Source organism: Megachile rotundata, chromosome 5 (genome assembly GCF_050947335.1).
Source record: "Megachile rotundata isolate GNS110a chromosome 5, iyMegRotu1, whole genome shotgun sequence".
NCBI lineage: Eukaryota > Metazoa > Arthropoda > Insecta > Hymenoptera > Megachilidae > Megachile > Megachile rotundata.
The window spans coordinates 9,463,469-9,481,534 of record NC_134987.1 but is presented as its reverse complement, the minus strand read 5'-3'; the positions used below and the strand labels follow the sequence as shown (position 1 = coordinate 9,481,534).

General features: G+C 43.2%; 1 protein-coding gene across 6 annotated transcripts in view; it reads left to right on the top strand.

The window, feature by feature from the left end:
* Positions 1-18,066, top strand: part of LOC100875385 (protein groucho) — a 123,271-nt gene that overhangs the window by 67,157 nt on the left and 38,048 nt on the right. For all 6 annotated transcript variants that reach the window (XM_012291273.2, XM_076532072.1, XM_076532070.1 and 3 more), the window contains one exon: positions 16,505-16,642. In XM_012291273.2, coding sequence (XP_012146663.1) covers positions 16,505-16,642 — 138 coding nt within the window. The remainder of the gene's footprint in view (positions 1-16,504; positions 16,643-18,066) is intronic.

Below are 18,066 nucleotides of genomic sequence, written 5' to 3'. Positions count from 1 at the left end.
GATTGAAAAGGGTATACTCGGGTTCATACGTATGCTTTCTTTGAATTACTCATACGCAAACTTTTATATTTCCGTCATCTCACAAATTTTTATATTTCTAATTTCCAATGTTCCCAAATCTCTTGATTTTAATATCCATAAACTTACAAAGCTGTAGAAGTATCTCTATTGAAATTCTTAACTCATCCTAAATTATCGTTAAGAAAGGAGCGAAATATCTGTCATCGAGAAACTGTAGTGCTACGTGAAATTCGTCGTAGTTATCGATAGGGAGGGGCATGCAAACACAGTTGAAACGTTCGATCGTAGTTAACGGGAAGACGAAAGCTATCCCTGTTGATTTTCCGTCGCATAATCAGCGGCAAGTTAATTGTAGCTGTTATCAGCCAGGCACGAAGGTCTTGTTTTCCTCAGTGTTCATCCCGGAATTACGAGGGTCCGCTGACAACGATAATTCCTTGGTGTTTCGGTGGGTGTGCCAGCGGCTCGTAAAGTCGCCGTTCACAATGCGAATTCTCGTCGTGTCTCTGCGACATGGTTGTCGTGGTGAATACGCCCGGGGCGGGGCGACTCGGGCGCGCTGGTGCACGCTAGAGAGAATCATCAACGGGACGAGGATACAGGGTGAAAAGGAGGATGATAGCGAGAGTGAGGTCGAGAAAGAAAGGGAGAGCTAGAGCAAGGAAAGATGGAGAGGAAAGGAGGGTGTGCCTTAACGAGAACAGCCAGAAAAGGGTGTTCCTGCTCGGTGCCGTGACACTAATTTGCCCGCCACATCGGATATCATTCCGTCGCGTTTTCACCACCTCCGCGTTAATTACCGCGGTCGTATTTACACCGGGCTAAGACAGAAACGAGTTCTGCGCTCCAGGGGGCTGGCATTGCTTGTTTTCTGCAGTCTCGAACAATGGCCCGTACAAAAGCTTGGCCCGGGTAATGGTAGCGGTTACGAGACCGTTCTCTTTTTCTTTTCCCGAGCAACGTTTCGACAAACAACAAAAAAAGAAATGTTTCGCTCTTGCGGACACACAATTGCGGTTTCTGTGATGAAACAATTCTTCTTCCTTCTCTTCTCTTTCTTCTCTTTCTTTGTTACTTTGCGAAATTCGATTTTCGTACTTTTCTTTTCCGAACGTGACAATACCGAAGTTTCGGAATTTTTCAAACTGCAAAAGCATGTTCCAGCATTCGTAACGAAGATGATAATAATAAGGACAAAACGAGAATACTGATTGGCACAATGCATTCGATCACTCTGAAACATTTAGCGCACCGTTAAACAGTCTGACCAACAGGCCTGCGGGGAATCTCATCGAAACTGGAGAACAGTCGAAATCCCGTCGTTGTAGCTATTCTGCAGTTAACGGTACTCTAACATGCCGGCCCAATAATCGCGGCCGGCTACAGAATACTACAAGCCTGACTCGAAATCGAGAGGATAGAGAGCACGCCGGTTGTCGAATCTTTCCCTCTTGCTCGCATCCACGCTTTCGAGGAACAGAGAGAAGGTCAGCTTCGGCGGCTGTGCCGTTAATGTTTAGCGCAATCAGCGATAATGGCGGTCTATGGCGCGTTTAATCAAGGCAGTAGCCCGTTGCGGCTTGCGGTTCGAAAGCGGGCTGCCCCACGATGCAAAGGAAAGGGTCAGTGTGTATATAATAGGTGTGCTCCTGTGTCTGCGTTGGCTTGCGCGAGACGAGGAGAGCCGGACAGAGAGAACGAGAGACACGAAGGGATGGCGAACAAGAGGGTTGAACGTATCAGGTGGGCTTAGCGGTCTCTGCTGGCTCGGCATCGCCTCGACCAGAGAGTGACCACTGTACACGCACACAAACGGAAACCAGACGCGTACACCGACGAAGACACGCTCTCTGAAACTCGCGTCTGTGGCTAGAATCGCGAATCGACCAGACTCGCCCTTTCCTTCTCCTACCCCTCTATTCTTCCACCTATGATTTCCATGCTCTCTGCACCTACGTGTAACCCCTACACCTACGGGCTTCTCTATGGTCACGGCTAAATCTGCCTTCCCTAAGGGAAATATGCCAATCAAAGGAAAATAGATCCGAAAGTTTGGGACCATTGAGAGACACAAACGTGCAGATTTAGGACTATAAATATGGGTGATAGGAAATTTGAGGACGTAGGTGGTTGGAAATTTTCAGGTTTGGAGACCTAAGCTAATTTAGACATTTGGTCCACAAATTTGGAAAGCTAGGAATTCGTGCATTGTTCAAGAATACATCACTTGCCAATCATAGAGCCATGTCAATAAACCTGTAGATACGATTTGAACATCCTTATCCAACACGTACGTGACTTATCTGGCTGTCAACAAGTTATAACAGCGCAGATTCCGCGTATAAATTCCACGGTGTGAATTCGATGCCGCAACGTGATTAGGTCGGACAAGGAAACGAGAGCCGATAAGACGATAGCAAGAAGAATAAGCTCGAGGAAATAGTGATACACCTAACCCCGGATATCGGACACCGTAGTACATTATACTCGATCTTGTCCGAACTGTAAGATAAAGAAGAGCGAATACCCGACCGATCGACAACGACAGGTCGTTCTTTCGTGCACAACCATGAGTAATCGCGCACGGCTCGGATACATCGATATTACCGAACGATAAAAAGGATGCTCCACGCTGGGCGTGCATCAATCATCGGCCCACGAGTATGTTTCCCTTCGATATCTTTCAAACTTTTCACTATTCTCCTGCTAGTATAAGATTTCATTTGTTAAAGACAGTTTTGCAAAACGAGTAGTTGAACCATAGTTCTTTTAAAATTATATAATTTATGTTAGTTTCGACATTCTTCATTTATTTATCCAGTAGAGCATTTGTATTAAATTATCCAGCTTTTGTATTAAAATTATTGAGAACAAAATTTTCTCATAAAATCTTGTAAAATTTCTCTTTGAAAATCGGTATATACGTCCATTTTTGTAAGTGTTCTCATCTAGTCTTGTGTGAGAAAAGTTTGGATGAAGACCGTCATGTCCAGCAATTGCAACAATTTTTCGAAAGCTTGCACAAAGTGTTCGCAACGAAGAAAGTGAAAAATGGCGGTGCAGTTGCTGCGAGGTCCTCTAATTCGTACATATACGTCGGTGGCGGTATCTGATTCTCGACGAAGCAAGTTAACAGGCGCTGAAACAGGCAATCTGCTCATCGTCGTCGAGATCACCGGCGTAGGCGGTTACTCGAGAACCCCGATTACCCTCGAGTACCTAATTACCCATCTCCATGTCCCTAGCTCGCACGACTCGCAATCTCTCCCTCGTTGGCTCTATCTCCGTCTTTCGTAGGCTCTCTTCCCCCCGGAGAAACGTTCTGGCGGCCGTAGCTGGCTAGGATATTCGCAGCGAGATGATCGATCAGCGTGTCAGTAGGTTACGCCGGGCAAATTAGCGCCACTCGGGATATTAGACGACCAGGAAACCAAGCGTTCTGCGCGTTACCCGCCAAGCTGGTGGTAGCAGTCAATAACAACGGCGGAGCTTGCCTCGGCTATTAAGAGGGATGCGCCAGCGAGGGTATTAGAGGAAACTAGGGGCTTGTTGCCGGCAGATTGCTGCTTCCGAATAGAGCTCTCCGACTAGAAAATCGTGTTATCGTAATCGGGATTCTCATAATGAATTGCAGTCTACATAATTTCTCGTAAATAATTGATCTACTGTAATCAGCAACCGAGAGTAGACGGAGATTCGATGGGTTCGAGAATTTCATTCCGGACGTTCTACGGTGGTTTCGATCGAGGATGTGTGAAGCTCTTTAAGTCATAAATGCATAATTCTAAGATCCGAGAAACCGCGAAATTCGCGAAGCGGATAAATGTAGAAGTATGAAATTGGAAAAGGATGGACACCCGTTGTATCGAAGTGCAACGAGGGGGATCGAGCACTCGAGAACGAGGTGGAAAGCTCGAGTGCTGAGGCAGCACTCTGACGTTCAAACATCCAAACATCCCGATCTTTCGCCGTCTGTCAGAGTCCCTCTCCTCCCAGCCTCGGCCGTATACTCGAGTGCCACTTATTCTCGTTGGTCGTCTCTTTCTCGTTCGTCGTCTCGTTCCTCGATCTCCGTAGCAAGCCCACTTCACGTCTCGTACCTCTTCTGCTCTCCTTCTCTTCCGTTTGGCAGCGACAATAGCGCAGAACGCGTCGATGTCGCTGACTGATGCCAATAGCTCGTAGCTACTGCATAGGTAACAATGAACACTCTCCTACCTCTGTCTCTGTTATACGTACGTTCGATATCCCGCTTGTTCATCGAATCCCTCTGATTCAGATGTATATACAAAGACACACGAACAGGGGGGAGATATAGAGAGACAGAGACACGCACGAGCATTCTCTGCGCAGCGACCACTCCAAGTCATCCCTCTTCGTCGAGCAGCCACGATGAACCCCTGAATTGATTGCAGCCTATTTACCCTCCAACATTCACACATAATGGCCGGTCCTCCTCTCGACGTTGTCGATTACCCTTCTGTCTTCAAAGCTTAACCTCTCAGACTGTTCTCGACCCGCTCGCGTCATCGGTCATCGATCTTTCAATATTTTTTTTTGTTTTTTATCTATTTCGCCGAATAATTAGCTCCTCTGCTGCGACTGCTAGTCTCAGTTTGCCGGACTGAGGTATTAATATTTGAGGAGTTTGGTAGTTGGGAGTTGAAGCAACTGGAGATTTTGACATTTGAGTCTTTGGAAATGTATATTTAGAAATTTAGAAACCTAGAGATTTAGGGAGCTAGTTTGAAAATTTGTAAATATTGAAGCATGAAAATTAGCGACGTTGAAAATTGTTGAATTTAGAAATCGGGATATTGGAGAATTTACGAACGCGTACGAAAAACTCCGAATTATATAATTTTGCGTAAAATTCAGAGTTACGGCGGAGCGTGGTATAATGCTTGAATCGTGCGGGACCAGCAATTATTTCGACCCGGAACTCTCGTCGTCGACTGCCAACTCGATTCATTGTCGCTGCACGAACCGCGTTCCTAGCAGTTGTAACTTTTGTCCCGATAACTCGTTTACCAGCAGCCAGCATTATTTCGCGACCGAGTCGACGTTGCTCGTGCTATATATTTTTTTTTGTTCGTTCGTTCGTTCGCGTACCCGTAGGTATTTCGATGGTATTGCCCGGTGGTGGTGATGCGTAAAGGTAAACCAGAGGGTGTGGGTGCGACGAAAATGCAGTTGGACCACGTGTGCGCGGCATCGAACGCACGAAACGCATAAAATTCCATCGAGGACCAGGAATATCTGTGTTTTTCCCTCCGTTTCACCCTCGTTCCCCTGCGGCATCAGCCACCAACGCCCACCCCTTTCTGACACGGTACAACCAACACCGCGGAAAATTAACCGAATGACAATGGCGAGCTCTAATATTTATACGAGCAATTTTCGGCGCGACTAGCCGCCACGCTATCTGCATCCTAGCCCCATTCGCAATTCTACCCATAAATCGTGACCGTGTATATTCGTCACGCCTGACGGTCTACCCGAAACGACTGTTTTCTACCCCGTCTTTTTTACTCCCATTTCGATCAACCCTCCACCATATTTTCTTAAGTGTTAATTACTTTAAACATTTAATTAATATTACTCGAGTTCAGAAATGTGGATCTCCACGATACTCTCGAACCTCCAAATTTATAAATTCCTACCTACAAAATTTCTTGAGATTGAAAATCACGAATAGTTCACTTAAGATCCGAAATAATGAAGAAGGTCTGATGGCCATTTCGATACGCAGCGATAGCAAGGTTTCCCTGAGCACAGTGAAAAAAGTGAATTACCAAGCGAGTAACGCTTTCGCGTGCAAAGTAATTGTGGGAATGATTGTTCCCCGTTTGCGTTTCGTATCCTGTTGTTTCAGTATCGACTTCCTGAGTGTTCGGATCGATTAATTTTAATCGAGGTTAATGAAACTGCGCGGTGATCAGAGAAATCGTGAAGGGAAATTCGAGCGCTTACCGCGCTTGATATTTTCATCGTTGATCTTTTTTTTTTATCCCGTTTCTTTTGTTCCCAATTTCTCGGCACATTAATCATGCAGCAACTTTTCATCGGTCCTCGTTGACCGCACAACGAGCCAGATAATAGATAATGCATTAATCATCTTGCTCAGCGATGCGACCGGTTATTATTTCTTTGTACGACGCGAACTAAAAATAAAACTGATTAGCGAACCGATTAAACTCACTTTCCGTCGAATCAGCACGATGAGTAATGAGTATCGTGCACAACCGAAACGGCATTGTTTGGATCTTTGATAACGCAGATATTTTACGTGGACGTTAGGTAAATTGGTTTTTACCTTAACTAGACGTTTTCAGTCAGGTTGAAATCGCGGAAATTACCGGCCCACTATGTGTACGGAGTATACAAAACTTATTTCATGTCATTAACAACATTCCAAACAATCTAACGGAGCAAAACTTGTACTTACCGAACTTGAAATTTCAATATTTTACCGGGAGAGTAAACGTTTGAAATTGCTGGCGTTCGTAATGAAGTGGCAGGGTGTTTCTAAGAAATTTCAGTTAATTACATCAGGCTTGTATTTGTTTTTTGAAGTGTATTTCATTAAGTCACTATCCAATTACGGGCTTTCTGGGACAGTTTTTGTATTCTTTGTTCGTAATAGCTTTCCGACGTTTGGAAATATTTGGGAATTGTGGATTTTTCAATTTTTTAATTCAGAGCTATTGGAAGTCAAAAATGTTACAATCAGAAAATTCGCAACTTTGGAAATTTCTAAACCTTGAACCATGAGGTATGCTTTTCGTAGCATGAAGACCTTAGTCCAGATTTCAAGTTTAACCCGACCTCCAATTAATAATACCGATGGTTCCTATTCTGCAAAGACACAAAGTTCCGAAATTCGTACGAAAGCGCAATTCATTTATCCTGGTCGCAACGCGAACGCATTGTGTCGGCAGCAAAGTTCACAACAGAACGAGCATCGGTTACAGAAAGCTAAATTGATTAAACGTAACTTTCGGTGTAGCTGACGAGCACAATGGCGGATGAGTTTTCAGCGGATCTCGTATCCACGTTTTACCGTAAACACGTTGCACAATTCTCGTGTGATCCGTGCAACGTTCTCGTTCCTATCCGCTTTATCGTTCCCTGTCCAATTTAAAATTTCCCTGCAAAAATCCTCGATAGAAACGCGACAAAATCAGTGTGCGCTGGATCGCATGAAAATTTTCAACGTTCACGTTTGCGTTCCACTATTTGCTACGATGGGAAACAATTCCATTATGACTTTCCTCTAGCCTCCTCTACATTTAACCTAACTGAATACATTTATTTAATAAAATCTAACTTGACTTGAGATAATAGGAAACTTCATACAGTTGAATGATGGAAGTTTGTTTAAGTATGGTATGGCTTTTTGATAATTTTTGATAATTCTTTTGAAATGGGGTGTTTGACCACTTTTGTTGGTGTTCATTGCAATTTTCTCTTACAAATCTCAAGTGGTGTTCATGTTTAAACAAAGCACAGATTTGATTAAAAAATACTTTAGGTGTCTTTAGGCTTCAGGTGACTTTAGGTTCCAGATGTCTTTAGGTGTCTAAGACTACAGTTGCTTCTTACTTTTCTTTGAACGATATTCATGGTTTAAGTCAGCTAGTAGATGTTAAAGTCTATTATTAACCTTTCTATGATCTTTTTCGCAGTTGAAAGTATCTGATTACGGTTGTAATACGACATGTGTTAATAGCGACACATTCATCAAATTCAGCAGGTAACTCGTGAACGTAGCTAACCGCAAATTGCATCTAATATATTATTGCATAACATTGGTGCGTCTACCTGACCAATTGAAGCGGCATTCTATGCAAACGTAGGTATTTGCTTGAAACCAAAAGCCCGATTTAACTATTCCCTGGTCGGGCAGCATTGTCGACGGAGCGTGTCGCCGCGACCACGTGTCTACGTTATTCTTTCCCAGAATCGTCGACCACGAGGTGTGTGTGTGCGTTGTTGGAAACTTCGCGTTGCAACAACTCGATTAAATTTAACTTTCGCCACGGTGGACGAATGTAACGGACAATGAGTTTTCGGTGCATCTCGCGCGTCGGTGCCTTAGAGAAGCGGCACAAACACCGACAGAGAGAGATGCTGTTCCGTAGATATACACGGACGCGGATACACACAAGCTGGTGGAACACGCTCGTACATCCGGCGCGCACTCCACAAGCCGCGGAATATTGCAATCACGCGGACGTTAGCCGGGCTTTACAGCGAGTGCAGCCAGTGTATAGGGGCTTACCAGAAACCAGGGAGTTAGCCGAACACGCCGGTTTATTTGCTCGTGTAGCATAATACTGGCAAAGTCCGACGAGCAACTGCTGGTTTACTCGTTAGTGCGAGTAACGGGCCGTTTTACCGCCTCCTGCCAACTCTCTTCCCCGGCAGCATATCGAGCTAAACGTGCCACCGTTCCGACAAACTTTCCGGCCGTGCTTATAACCGACCCACCACCACCATCGCCGCCGCTCTTGCTGTTGCTGACTCTTCAATTAAACATTCGGAAGTGCTCCGCGTCTCGTATCTTCGCCGTGGCGGGTCCTCGTGATTATCGTTCAACGTTTGGAACGTTGCCGCCCCTTCAATTCCACCCACTATGCCGTTTCCCTTTGTTCGACGTTCAAGAAAACTTGACGCCCCGCCGACCGCGTAAAACGTATTTAACCAGCTGCCGCGCGTTTTTCATTCGACGTAATAACGCGCTCTAATTTTAGTTACCGGACTTTGGGAAACGCGGATTTTCTTTTGGAGATAGGACCTTCAGATACTGGCTGACTGCTAAGTTAATTCTGGATATTTTTTTGTTTGGCTCGTTCTTTTTTTGCGGAATATTCATTTACTTAAAGTCGTTGTTAATGTTTAGACACAAGAATATTTTGATACTTTGAAACTTTTGAATTTTAGTTTTTTTGGGGTGTAAATTTTTTAAGCTTTCAAAATGACAATGGAACGGGTCATGACGAATGTATAAGTTGTTATTCAGAATTTGTAACAGAAATAGCTTCTATAAGTGTATTATACTCGGTAGTGTGCACTTACATTTTTTGTGGCAATAAAATTATAAAATTATAGCATTCGGTTTTATGAGAAATTGACCGCCATTTACCGGAGTATTAAAAGTAATTTACTAAAAGCAACGGTAATTCATTTCGCTCCTGAATATTTCATTTAAGCTTTATATAAACGAATGTATCCATTTCCTTGAAAAGATCATAAACCCACAGATTTACGGTCCCAAAATAAAAGTTTAAACATTCGAATAAATATCCAGGATTTACCATTTTACTTTCACGAACGATTATAACTGACTGTCCGGAAAATTAATTTACTCGTTCTAATTTTTTCTCTGCCATTAAGATTTCATTTATTGATAATTTATTGGTATTTGTTAGAATAGTAATGACTATAATTTCCGGTACTAAAAATAGGGAAAGTTTAACGGCGCTTAATTAAATTATTCGGTTGGAAGATTGACGTTGATGCTCGGAAGATTCCAATTTGAAAATTACAATTGAATTGTTCTTCGGGTTTTGGAACGCTGCCACTTGGAACGGCATTTGGCAATTTTCTACACGCAGATGCAATCTGGTAGTCTTTTGGATGAAGACCAGAGTGCAAATTTGAAAATTTGTCGGTCTTTTAAATTTGAGTTTGTCAAATTTTTTTGAAATCATTTCTCAAATTCCTCAAATTTCCCAATTCCCAAATTTCTCAATTCTCAAATTCTCCAAGTTCCAAATTTCCCAATTCTCAAATTCTCCAATTTCCAAATTTCTCAATTCCCAAATTCTCCAATTCCCACATTTCCTAATTCCCACATTTCCTAATTCCCACATTTCCCAATTCCCACATTTCCCAATTCCTACATTTCCTAATTCCCACATTTCCCCATTCCCACATTTCCCAATTCCCACAGTTCCCAATTCCCACATTTCCCAATTCCCACATTTCCTAATTTCCACATTTCCCAATTCCCACATTTCCCAATTCCCACATTTCCCAATTCCCATATTTCCCAATTCCCACAATTCCCAATTCACACATTTCCCAATTCACACATTTCCCAATTCACACATTTCCCCATTCCCACATTTCCCAATTCCCACAGTTCCCAATTCCCACATTTCCCAATTCCCACATTTCCTAATTCCCCCATTTCCCAATTCCCACATTTCCTAATTTCCACATTTCTCAATTCCCACATTTCCCAATTCCCCCATTTCCCAATTCCTACATTTCCCAATTCCCACATTTCCCAATTCACACATTTCCCCATTCCCACATTTCCCAATTCCCACAGTTCCCAATTCCCACATTTCCCAATTCCCACATTTCCTAATTTTCACATTTCTCAATTCCCACATTTCCCAATTCCCACATTTCCCAATTCCTACATTTCCCAATTCACACTATTCCCAATTCCCACATTTCCCAATTCCAACATCCCCCAATTGCAACATCCCCCAATTCCCACGTTCCCCAATTCCAACATTCCTCAATTCCTACATTTCCCAATTCCTACATTCCCCAATTTCCACATCTCTTAATTCCCACATTCCCGAATTCTCACTTTCTCCAAATCCCACATTTCCCAATTCCCAAATCCCCCAAATCTCCAACTCCAACTCCTACAATCCTAATTTTCTAAATTTCTCCTCTTCTCCTATTCTCCAAATTCCCAAGTCCCCAATGTTCACAAAATTCTAACTTCCCAAATCCACCATAAAAAATCGCAACAGAAATCGCAGTAAGACTCCTGTTCCCTTGGCGTATAATCCCTAGGGAAGCCAGATGTGCTCTTGATTTTACGTTATATTGTTCCCTGAGATTTAGGTCGTTCCGAGCGTAGTTAAAATCGGCCCCACTCGTTATTTCGCAGAAGATCTCGCACGGGATAAAGGTGTGTCTGTTTTTATTGAAATATCGCAGTTGGTAACGTTCGGAACGATAAAACATCCTCTTTATAATTCACGCTGTGCTTTTCCCGTGGGCTGTAATGACTGGCAATTTCGACGCGTGGGAGGTCGTAAAGAACAAGCTAGTTACGAGTAAACTGTTTATTGAAAGCAATAATAGAACGCCTTTCAACGTTAAAAAAATATTCGCTGTATAACACGATAAAAGAAGCAGACTGGCTAGATTATACAAATCGATCGGTTATTGAGTTCGATGCTATCAGATTTCTTTCTTATTTAATTACATTTCATTCTCTGTTTGCGTTATTCTATAAATATTCGGTTACTCTTTTTGCTTTCTATATTCTATTTCGTTAACAGATATCGTTCCGATATAGCAATGTATAACGAACTTAACTGCTGGATAAAGTTCCAACCAGATTCCACGAATTCGATCAATCTTCTGAGAATATAGAAAATATGGACTTCAACTTCATTTTGGTTTCAATAGTTCCGGATGGGTTTTATTCTAGGTTTGCAAAGCTGAAGTTTGACTACATTGTAATAGTACTGCAGTGATAGGTGTACAAATTGTTAAACTCCTAAATTCTCCACCTTTTAAGTTCTCAAATCTTCAAATTTTTAAATGTCTGAATGATCGAATATCTAAATTGAATGTTTCACAAATTTGGAGTCCCCCAAAAATTCATCCTTGAAGAAGTGCTTAATAGTCCTTGAGTCGCCGATCTCGTGGACGATAGCGATATCCTGCGACACGATCTACCCTCGCTTCTCTTCGTCCCGCGTTCTCTCCGCTCCAGCACGGGGTCGTGACACTTAGAAGCGAAGACGCGGATACTGTGGCTCGTAATATCGCGAAAGCCGCAAGAAGCTTTAGCAAAGTGGCTGCTCTTCGCCTGGTGCACTCTCGACTCGCGTCTCGACGCCGACGTCGACGCTGTGTGTTCGAGCAGGCGAAATAGGCGTTCGTCGAGTGGCTCGTGCATGTGTACGCAGCCGGGCGTATTGTGACGGGTACCGCTAAAAGCAGGCACACGGCAACATTCGCGGCATGAAAATGCAAAGCGACAAAGTGCCGCCGATAAAATTCTTTGCCTGTAAAACGGTGACGTGAGCCGAATGCTCTTCCGCCACCTACTTCCATTCCTTCCACCACTGGGACCGATATACACGCGATAATCTAATACCTACCTTTCCAACCGGGAACATCTGGAATCCAGATCATCTGGAGGGAAAAAGATGATCCTGAACGTGTATTCAAACGCCGATTCCACCGACTGCATCTTCAATGCCGTTTTATGACCGAGAACTATTTAATAGCGGAATAAAATTTCATGTTGTAATACTGGGTTAGCTCTATTGAGATCAAACACTTTTCAGGTACAATTCCATCTTGTTTTATTATTAATTTTATCGTTTTCATATGTGTCGAATAGAGGGACATGCAAAGGGAAATGTTTAGAATCACGTCAGCCTATTGAGATCAAGGACTTTTCAGGTATAATTACTTTGTCTTGTTTTATTTTTAATTTTATGGTTTTCATCACATGTGTCGAGTAGAGGGGCATATACGCAAAAGGAAAAATTGTTTAGAACCACGTCATCCTATTGAAATCATGTACTTTCCAGGTACGATTACTTTCCGCCTTATTTTATTCTTCATCGTATGTACCAAATAGAGTAATATCAACATGCAAAGGGAAAAGTTGTTTAGAACCACGTCAGCCTATTGAGATCATGTACTTTCCAGCTACAATTCCATCTTGTATTCTTAATTTTATCGTTTTCATCATATGTATCAGACAGAGTAACACCGATACCCAAAGAGAAAAGTTGTTAAAAATCACATCAGCTGCAACCCCTCTCCGAAACACTAGTTGCGACACCTTGTATAACATAAACAGCATTGTAACTTCACCAGAAAACAGTTGCAATGTTGTTCATATCGACATACATACAAAAATGTTTCATATCACGACTCCACAAAATTTCAGTCCAAAAAATGTTTCATACAACAGTACATAAAATCTCTACTCCCTTGATTAAACCATGAGTGCAGCAAATTTTATACATTCCTAAAGTAATCTCAGCAACAGAAATAAGAAAGTCCGTTTGTATAGAAATCACAAAACTCCCCTTTGAAAATATATGTCAGATGTTTAAACGACCAGGCTCGAGATTGTTTGCGTTATCGTAAAAGAACGCCGTTTGTCGGAGCGTTTTACGAAGAAGATCCGTTCGCAATCTGGACGCTTTCGCGCGGAATAAAGCGTCTTTCGCTTTCGGCAGAAAGGAAGCACGTAAGTTGGTCGGGACGGACTGGCAATCTTCGCGGTCCAATTTGGCTCGCCAGGAAAAAATTCATTCTGTGCAAGGTTTTCATCTCGCCGGTGTGAAATCCGGAACAATGAGGATTCGCAACGCCGAAACTCGTCGGTTCGTTTCCCTATTTCTCTCCTTGGTCCCTTCACCCTTTTCTCCGTTGCTAAACCATCCAAGCCATTCATTATTTCCTTGCTTACCTCTTCAACCGGAGAAAACTTCTTGGCAACGCAATTACCTTTGCACCGTGCACTGTCTCTCTTCTTCTTACCTCTCTACGTTCTCGATGTCACCTTTATACACATACATGTACAAACATGTACATGTACAAATATGTACAGCTCTCAGAGTTATTCGGACTTTCGCGTTTCAGTGTTGACAAATAAAATGTACAAGTGTGGGAATTTCAGAATTTGTTCATATGGGAATTTGAGTTTGGAGAGCTTTTTAAGATATTTAAAGATTTGAGATTTTTTTGGAATATAGTTTAGCAAATTCATATTAGAGAAGTGAAGCAAAAGGGATTTTCAAGACGGAAGATTATAAAAATGTGGATTTGAAAATTGGCAATTTATAAAATCGAAGGCAAATGGAGCTTCACACGCGTGCATACGAAAGGGAAGAGTACGACGTACCCGAGTACATCTCATTCGCGGATAGCGACTCATTTTCCCGTACGTTATAATTAGTGGTCTAATGACTAGCACTCGGCAGGGCGACGGGTAATTAAAACAACTCCCCTGCTACCTCTTTCTCGCGCCCCCTCCAGCTCTTCGTCCTTCTTTCCGGAGCGTCGTTTCTCCGCTCGTTCGTCAGCTCGAGAGAGGGAAACTTGCCAAGAATTTTAGTGGCCGCGATATTTCAATTAGCATCCGGGGCTCGTTTAAGCGGCAGTGAAAACGGCTGGTGCCAGGCCGCGATGCTTGTGTTGCCGTTACGACGAGACCTCGCGAACGAGAGAAAGAGAACCGAGAAGATAGACGAGGGTTGCGTTTACATCGTCTGCAGCCAACTCGTATACGGTTTCGCGTTTATGACTCGCGCAAAATGCCACCGGTTGCGATACGTCGCTGTTTTCATCCTTGGACACCCGGTACAAGAGCGCGGCTTCCTGTTGCACGACGAATGGCTTTCTTCCGTTTCCGCGACTCTTCCCTCTCTTCTCTCTCGGTGTGTGTAGGTGTATCTTACCAGCGTGCGAAAAGACGCCGTTTATTGACTCGCCAACACCTCTGCCAAGTCGTTCTCTGGTAATTGGTCCGGTTCATAACGACCGTATATTTCGTGGAATCTGCGACTCTTCTGCTTTTAAGATCGTTCGTAAAATTACATTTAATACTTTCAATTCTTGTTCACTTTTTTTCATCAACGTGAAAAGTCATGTTCTGTCATCCAAAGTCTATTATAGCTCCTCTCAAAAATTTCACGATTTAAGAATCTAGATTTGAGGACTCATGAATTTGAAGACATAGAAGTTTGTGGGTCTAGAAATGCAGCACTGTGTAATTTAAAAATAAGAGAATTTCTGAATCTAGAAATATAGGGACATTAAATTTGAGTGCTTGTGCAGGCGAGAGTTGAATATGGAAACAGGGTCCGTAAAAGAGGGTCCTGGTGTCACGCGACGCAATAATTACAAGTTCAATTAAATTTGTAATACCGACAATCGATAACCGCAAACGAAATTCATGGTATTAAAAAACAATGGAAATTCTGTCTTTCGATTGAACAGCTCCGAACAATAACAGAACCACGCCACTTAACGTCTGCGTTTCCCGATTAACCGAACACGCTTGGAGCAACAATAACGACAAAATCATCGATTTGTCGCGTCGTTAACGCAAATTAACCCCGGCGAGAGCCGTCTAGAATCGAGGGTAGGGGTTGCTGGTTCGATTATGCATTAATCGAATTATTATTTCCAATTATGCGGCGGCCTCATTAAAGTTGGAGCCGATTAAAATTCGAGTCGAGCGAAACGCGACCCCTCGTGCAAAATTCACGATATTCGACGCGAGGGGATGGAAACCGTAAGGGTGGCAGAGAAATATCGTGATGGACTAACGATCGAGAATCGTCGGTTGTCCGGAACAGTTGACGGTTTTCCGGTCGCGGCCGCAAGTCGACTTCTTTCTTGCTCGTTGAACGACCTTAATTTCCGGCCGAGGTGGCAGCAGATACAGGTAATGCCCGACGGCATTGGTCGGGACGAAAATTGAGCAGGGATGGGGTGAAAAGAGGGAGAGACGGAGAGAAGACCAACGCTACCGCCAATTCAGCTTGGATTTAATTTAATCCCCGTCAGTCTGTTCTGGCTGGAGGGTGTCGTAAACACCCTCGACCGGTTATGCCGCACCTGCATCTGCACTCGTTTCCCTCGTAAGGGGTTGCGTTTAGTCAGCCCTTTCCTTATTTAACCCTTCCAGCGGTAAGCACTTTTCCGGCGTGTGTACGCGTTTCGGGGAGTAAGATTTGTTTTGCGAGAAGAGAAACGTTTTACCTCCAATCTGAATCCTGGAATACATTTTTTAAAAGGTGCAGTCGTATGAGAGGATGAAAAATATTTTTATATTGAATTCGATTAGAGATATTGGATAGCTTATCAGAGGAAAATTTATGTTTTTTAATTCCAACACTGATTTGCTGTATGTAACATAGAAGATAAAACTGAAAACATCCCCACGTTTTGTGTCACCCAACAAAAAATGTTTTAAAAATTTAATTCAATAATATACTGCTTTATCTAATTTTTAAACAATTTTATTTATCCGTAAAACACAATCACCGTGTTCCAACATGGAATATTTCGGGAAAAACAATCAAAGTACAGTGGATTAACTCTGGTCGAATCACGGCTCCATTTTGGTGTAGGTTGTATGTCCTTTGAGTCTCGAGTGTATGTAAAATAATACCGTGGAACAGTGTCGCGTCGATTCGTGTTCGCTTGATCACCGGACTGATACATGGTGCCATAAATCAGTCTCGAATCGACGTGACAAACTAATAATCGAGTGGTCTCCATAAAACTCGAATTAAGTAACATTACGCGCGTTCAATAAAGTCCGATGTCGTTCACGATGAACGGCGCCGTTCGAACGAAAGAGGGCGATGCACGATCGTTACTCGAATTCAATTACGTGATCGCGGATCAGTCGTAAAGCAATTTACAGTTTAATAAGGATCGTTTTCCTTTCTGCTTTCAGACAGAGATAGCGAAGAGGTTAAACGCCATAATTGTTCAGACCCTGCCGTTTCTCTCCCAGGAACATCAACAACAAGTCGCCACTGCTCTTGACAGAGCCAAACAAGTGACCATGACCGAGCTGAACGCCATTATCGGGGTGAGTGCACGCCAATGGAAGATAAATTACTCTCCGCGATGCACGCGAGTATATGGATTACCGTATACGTACAATGCGTACAGTTGATCTTCGATTAGGAGATTCCCAAATTCATCTCTACAGAAATTTCAACGCTTGTTCGGGAATTTACTGATCCCAGATTTCAGCGTTGGGAAATTGCAGAAATTAAAAACTTCGAAATTTGAGCATCGCAAATTGAAAATTTTTAAGGTTCGATGAGTTGGAAAATTTGAACATTGGAATTTGGGAATTTTAGTAGTCGGAAATTTGAACATTTACATATTCGTAGCTGAAAGGAGTATGCAACCGAGTTTAGAGATATTTACAGAGTAAGACTATTAGAGTAACGTTAGATGGCAAATTAGATATTGAACGTGGTTAATGGCGCGAAAATGAAACTCAGGTTAGGGTCAATCTTGTGACAAACGATTGAAATCGGAGTAGGATGTCTCCTAATGCGAAATCAATTTCCTCGTGTCGCGTGGGACGACGAATTGATACGGTGTCGGAAGTGATTTGTGACCACGATGGTGTCAGGCTTTTTTCTCGGGTGACTGCATGTTACGTTTATTACAGAGTTGTCAGATGTAAATGTCCAAATCAGTTTCAATATCGAAAACGATTGCGTACGATTAAGGTCACGTTCTGAAACTTCTTACGATTTTTATCGTCTGATGTATAGGGTGGTCAGTAGTGGATTATACAAAAGGAAGAGAGACTATGTTTTTAACATTTATATTCGTGTTTGCGGACAAAAGTAATTCTGTACTAGGCGTAAGATGTACGATCGTCGAATAAAATTGTTTGCGTCGAGACCGATCGTAAATCCTTTTGGTAGAAAATTTACGCAAACTCGTGCGGAGTATCGTCAGAGAATGGTCGGTGAATACGGTCGGGTCTGATTCGCGTTCATCCCGGCGTGAAACGCATTCGCGGCGAATGAGAATCCCTGGTCGGTGGTAGGAGGAAGCCGATGCACGCCCGAGGAATCCGAAAGCGGACGGATGGATACGATCCTGGCGAATCCCGAATCCTCCTCAATATTGCTCGAGCACTCAATTTCCTCCCTATTAAGCCGCCGGCTTCTCTGCCGGTTCTCTCTTCCTCTCGCTACGCTCGCGTTCATCCAGCCCGCCTCCCTGATCTGCAACCCCTTTCCTCGACCCCTCTGATTCTCCTCTCTCGCCCCTTCGAATCTTATCCAGAGTCTTCCTGCCTGGTTTCCAGGCCGGATAGGTTATAGTGTTACGGAGCACGAGCACCGACTAATCAGCATTCCTGCTACCCAACTGCCTTCGTTCCCTTCACCCTCGAACACCCTCTTCGACTCTATCCTCCCTTTCGCTTCTCTTCCTCCGCCCCGACCATAGAAACTTCCACGGATCCGCGGCGTTGTCGGGCTA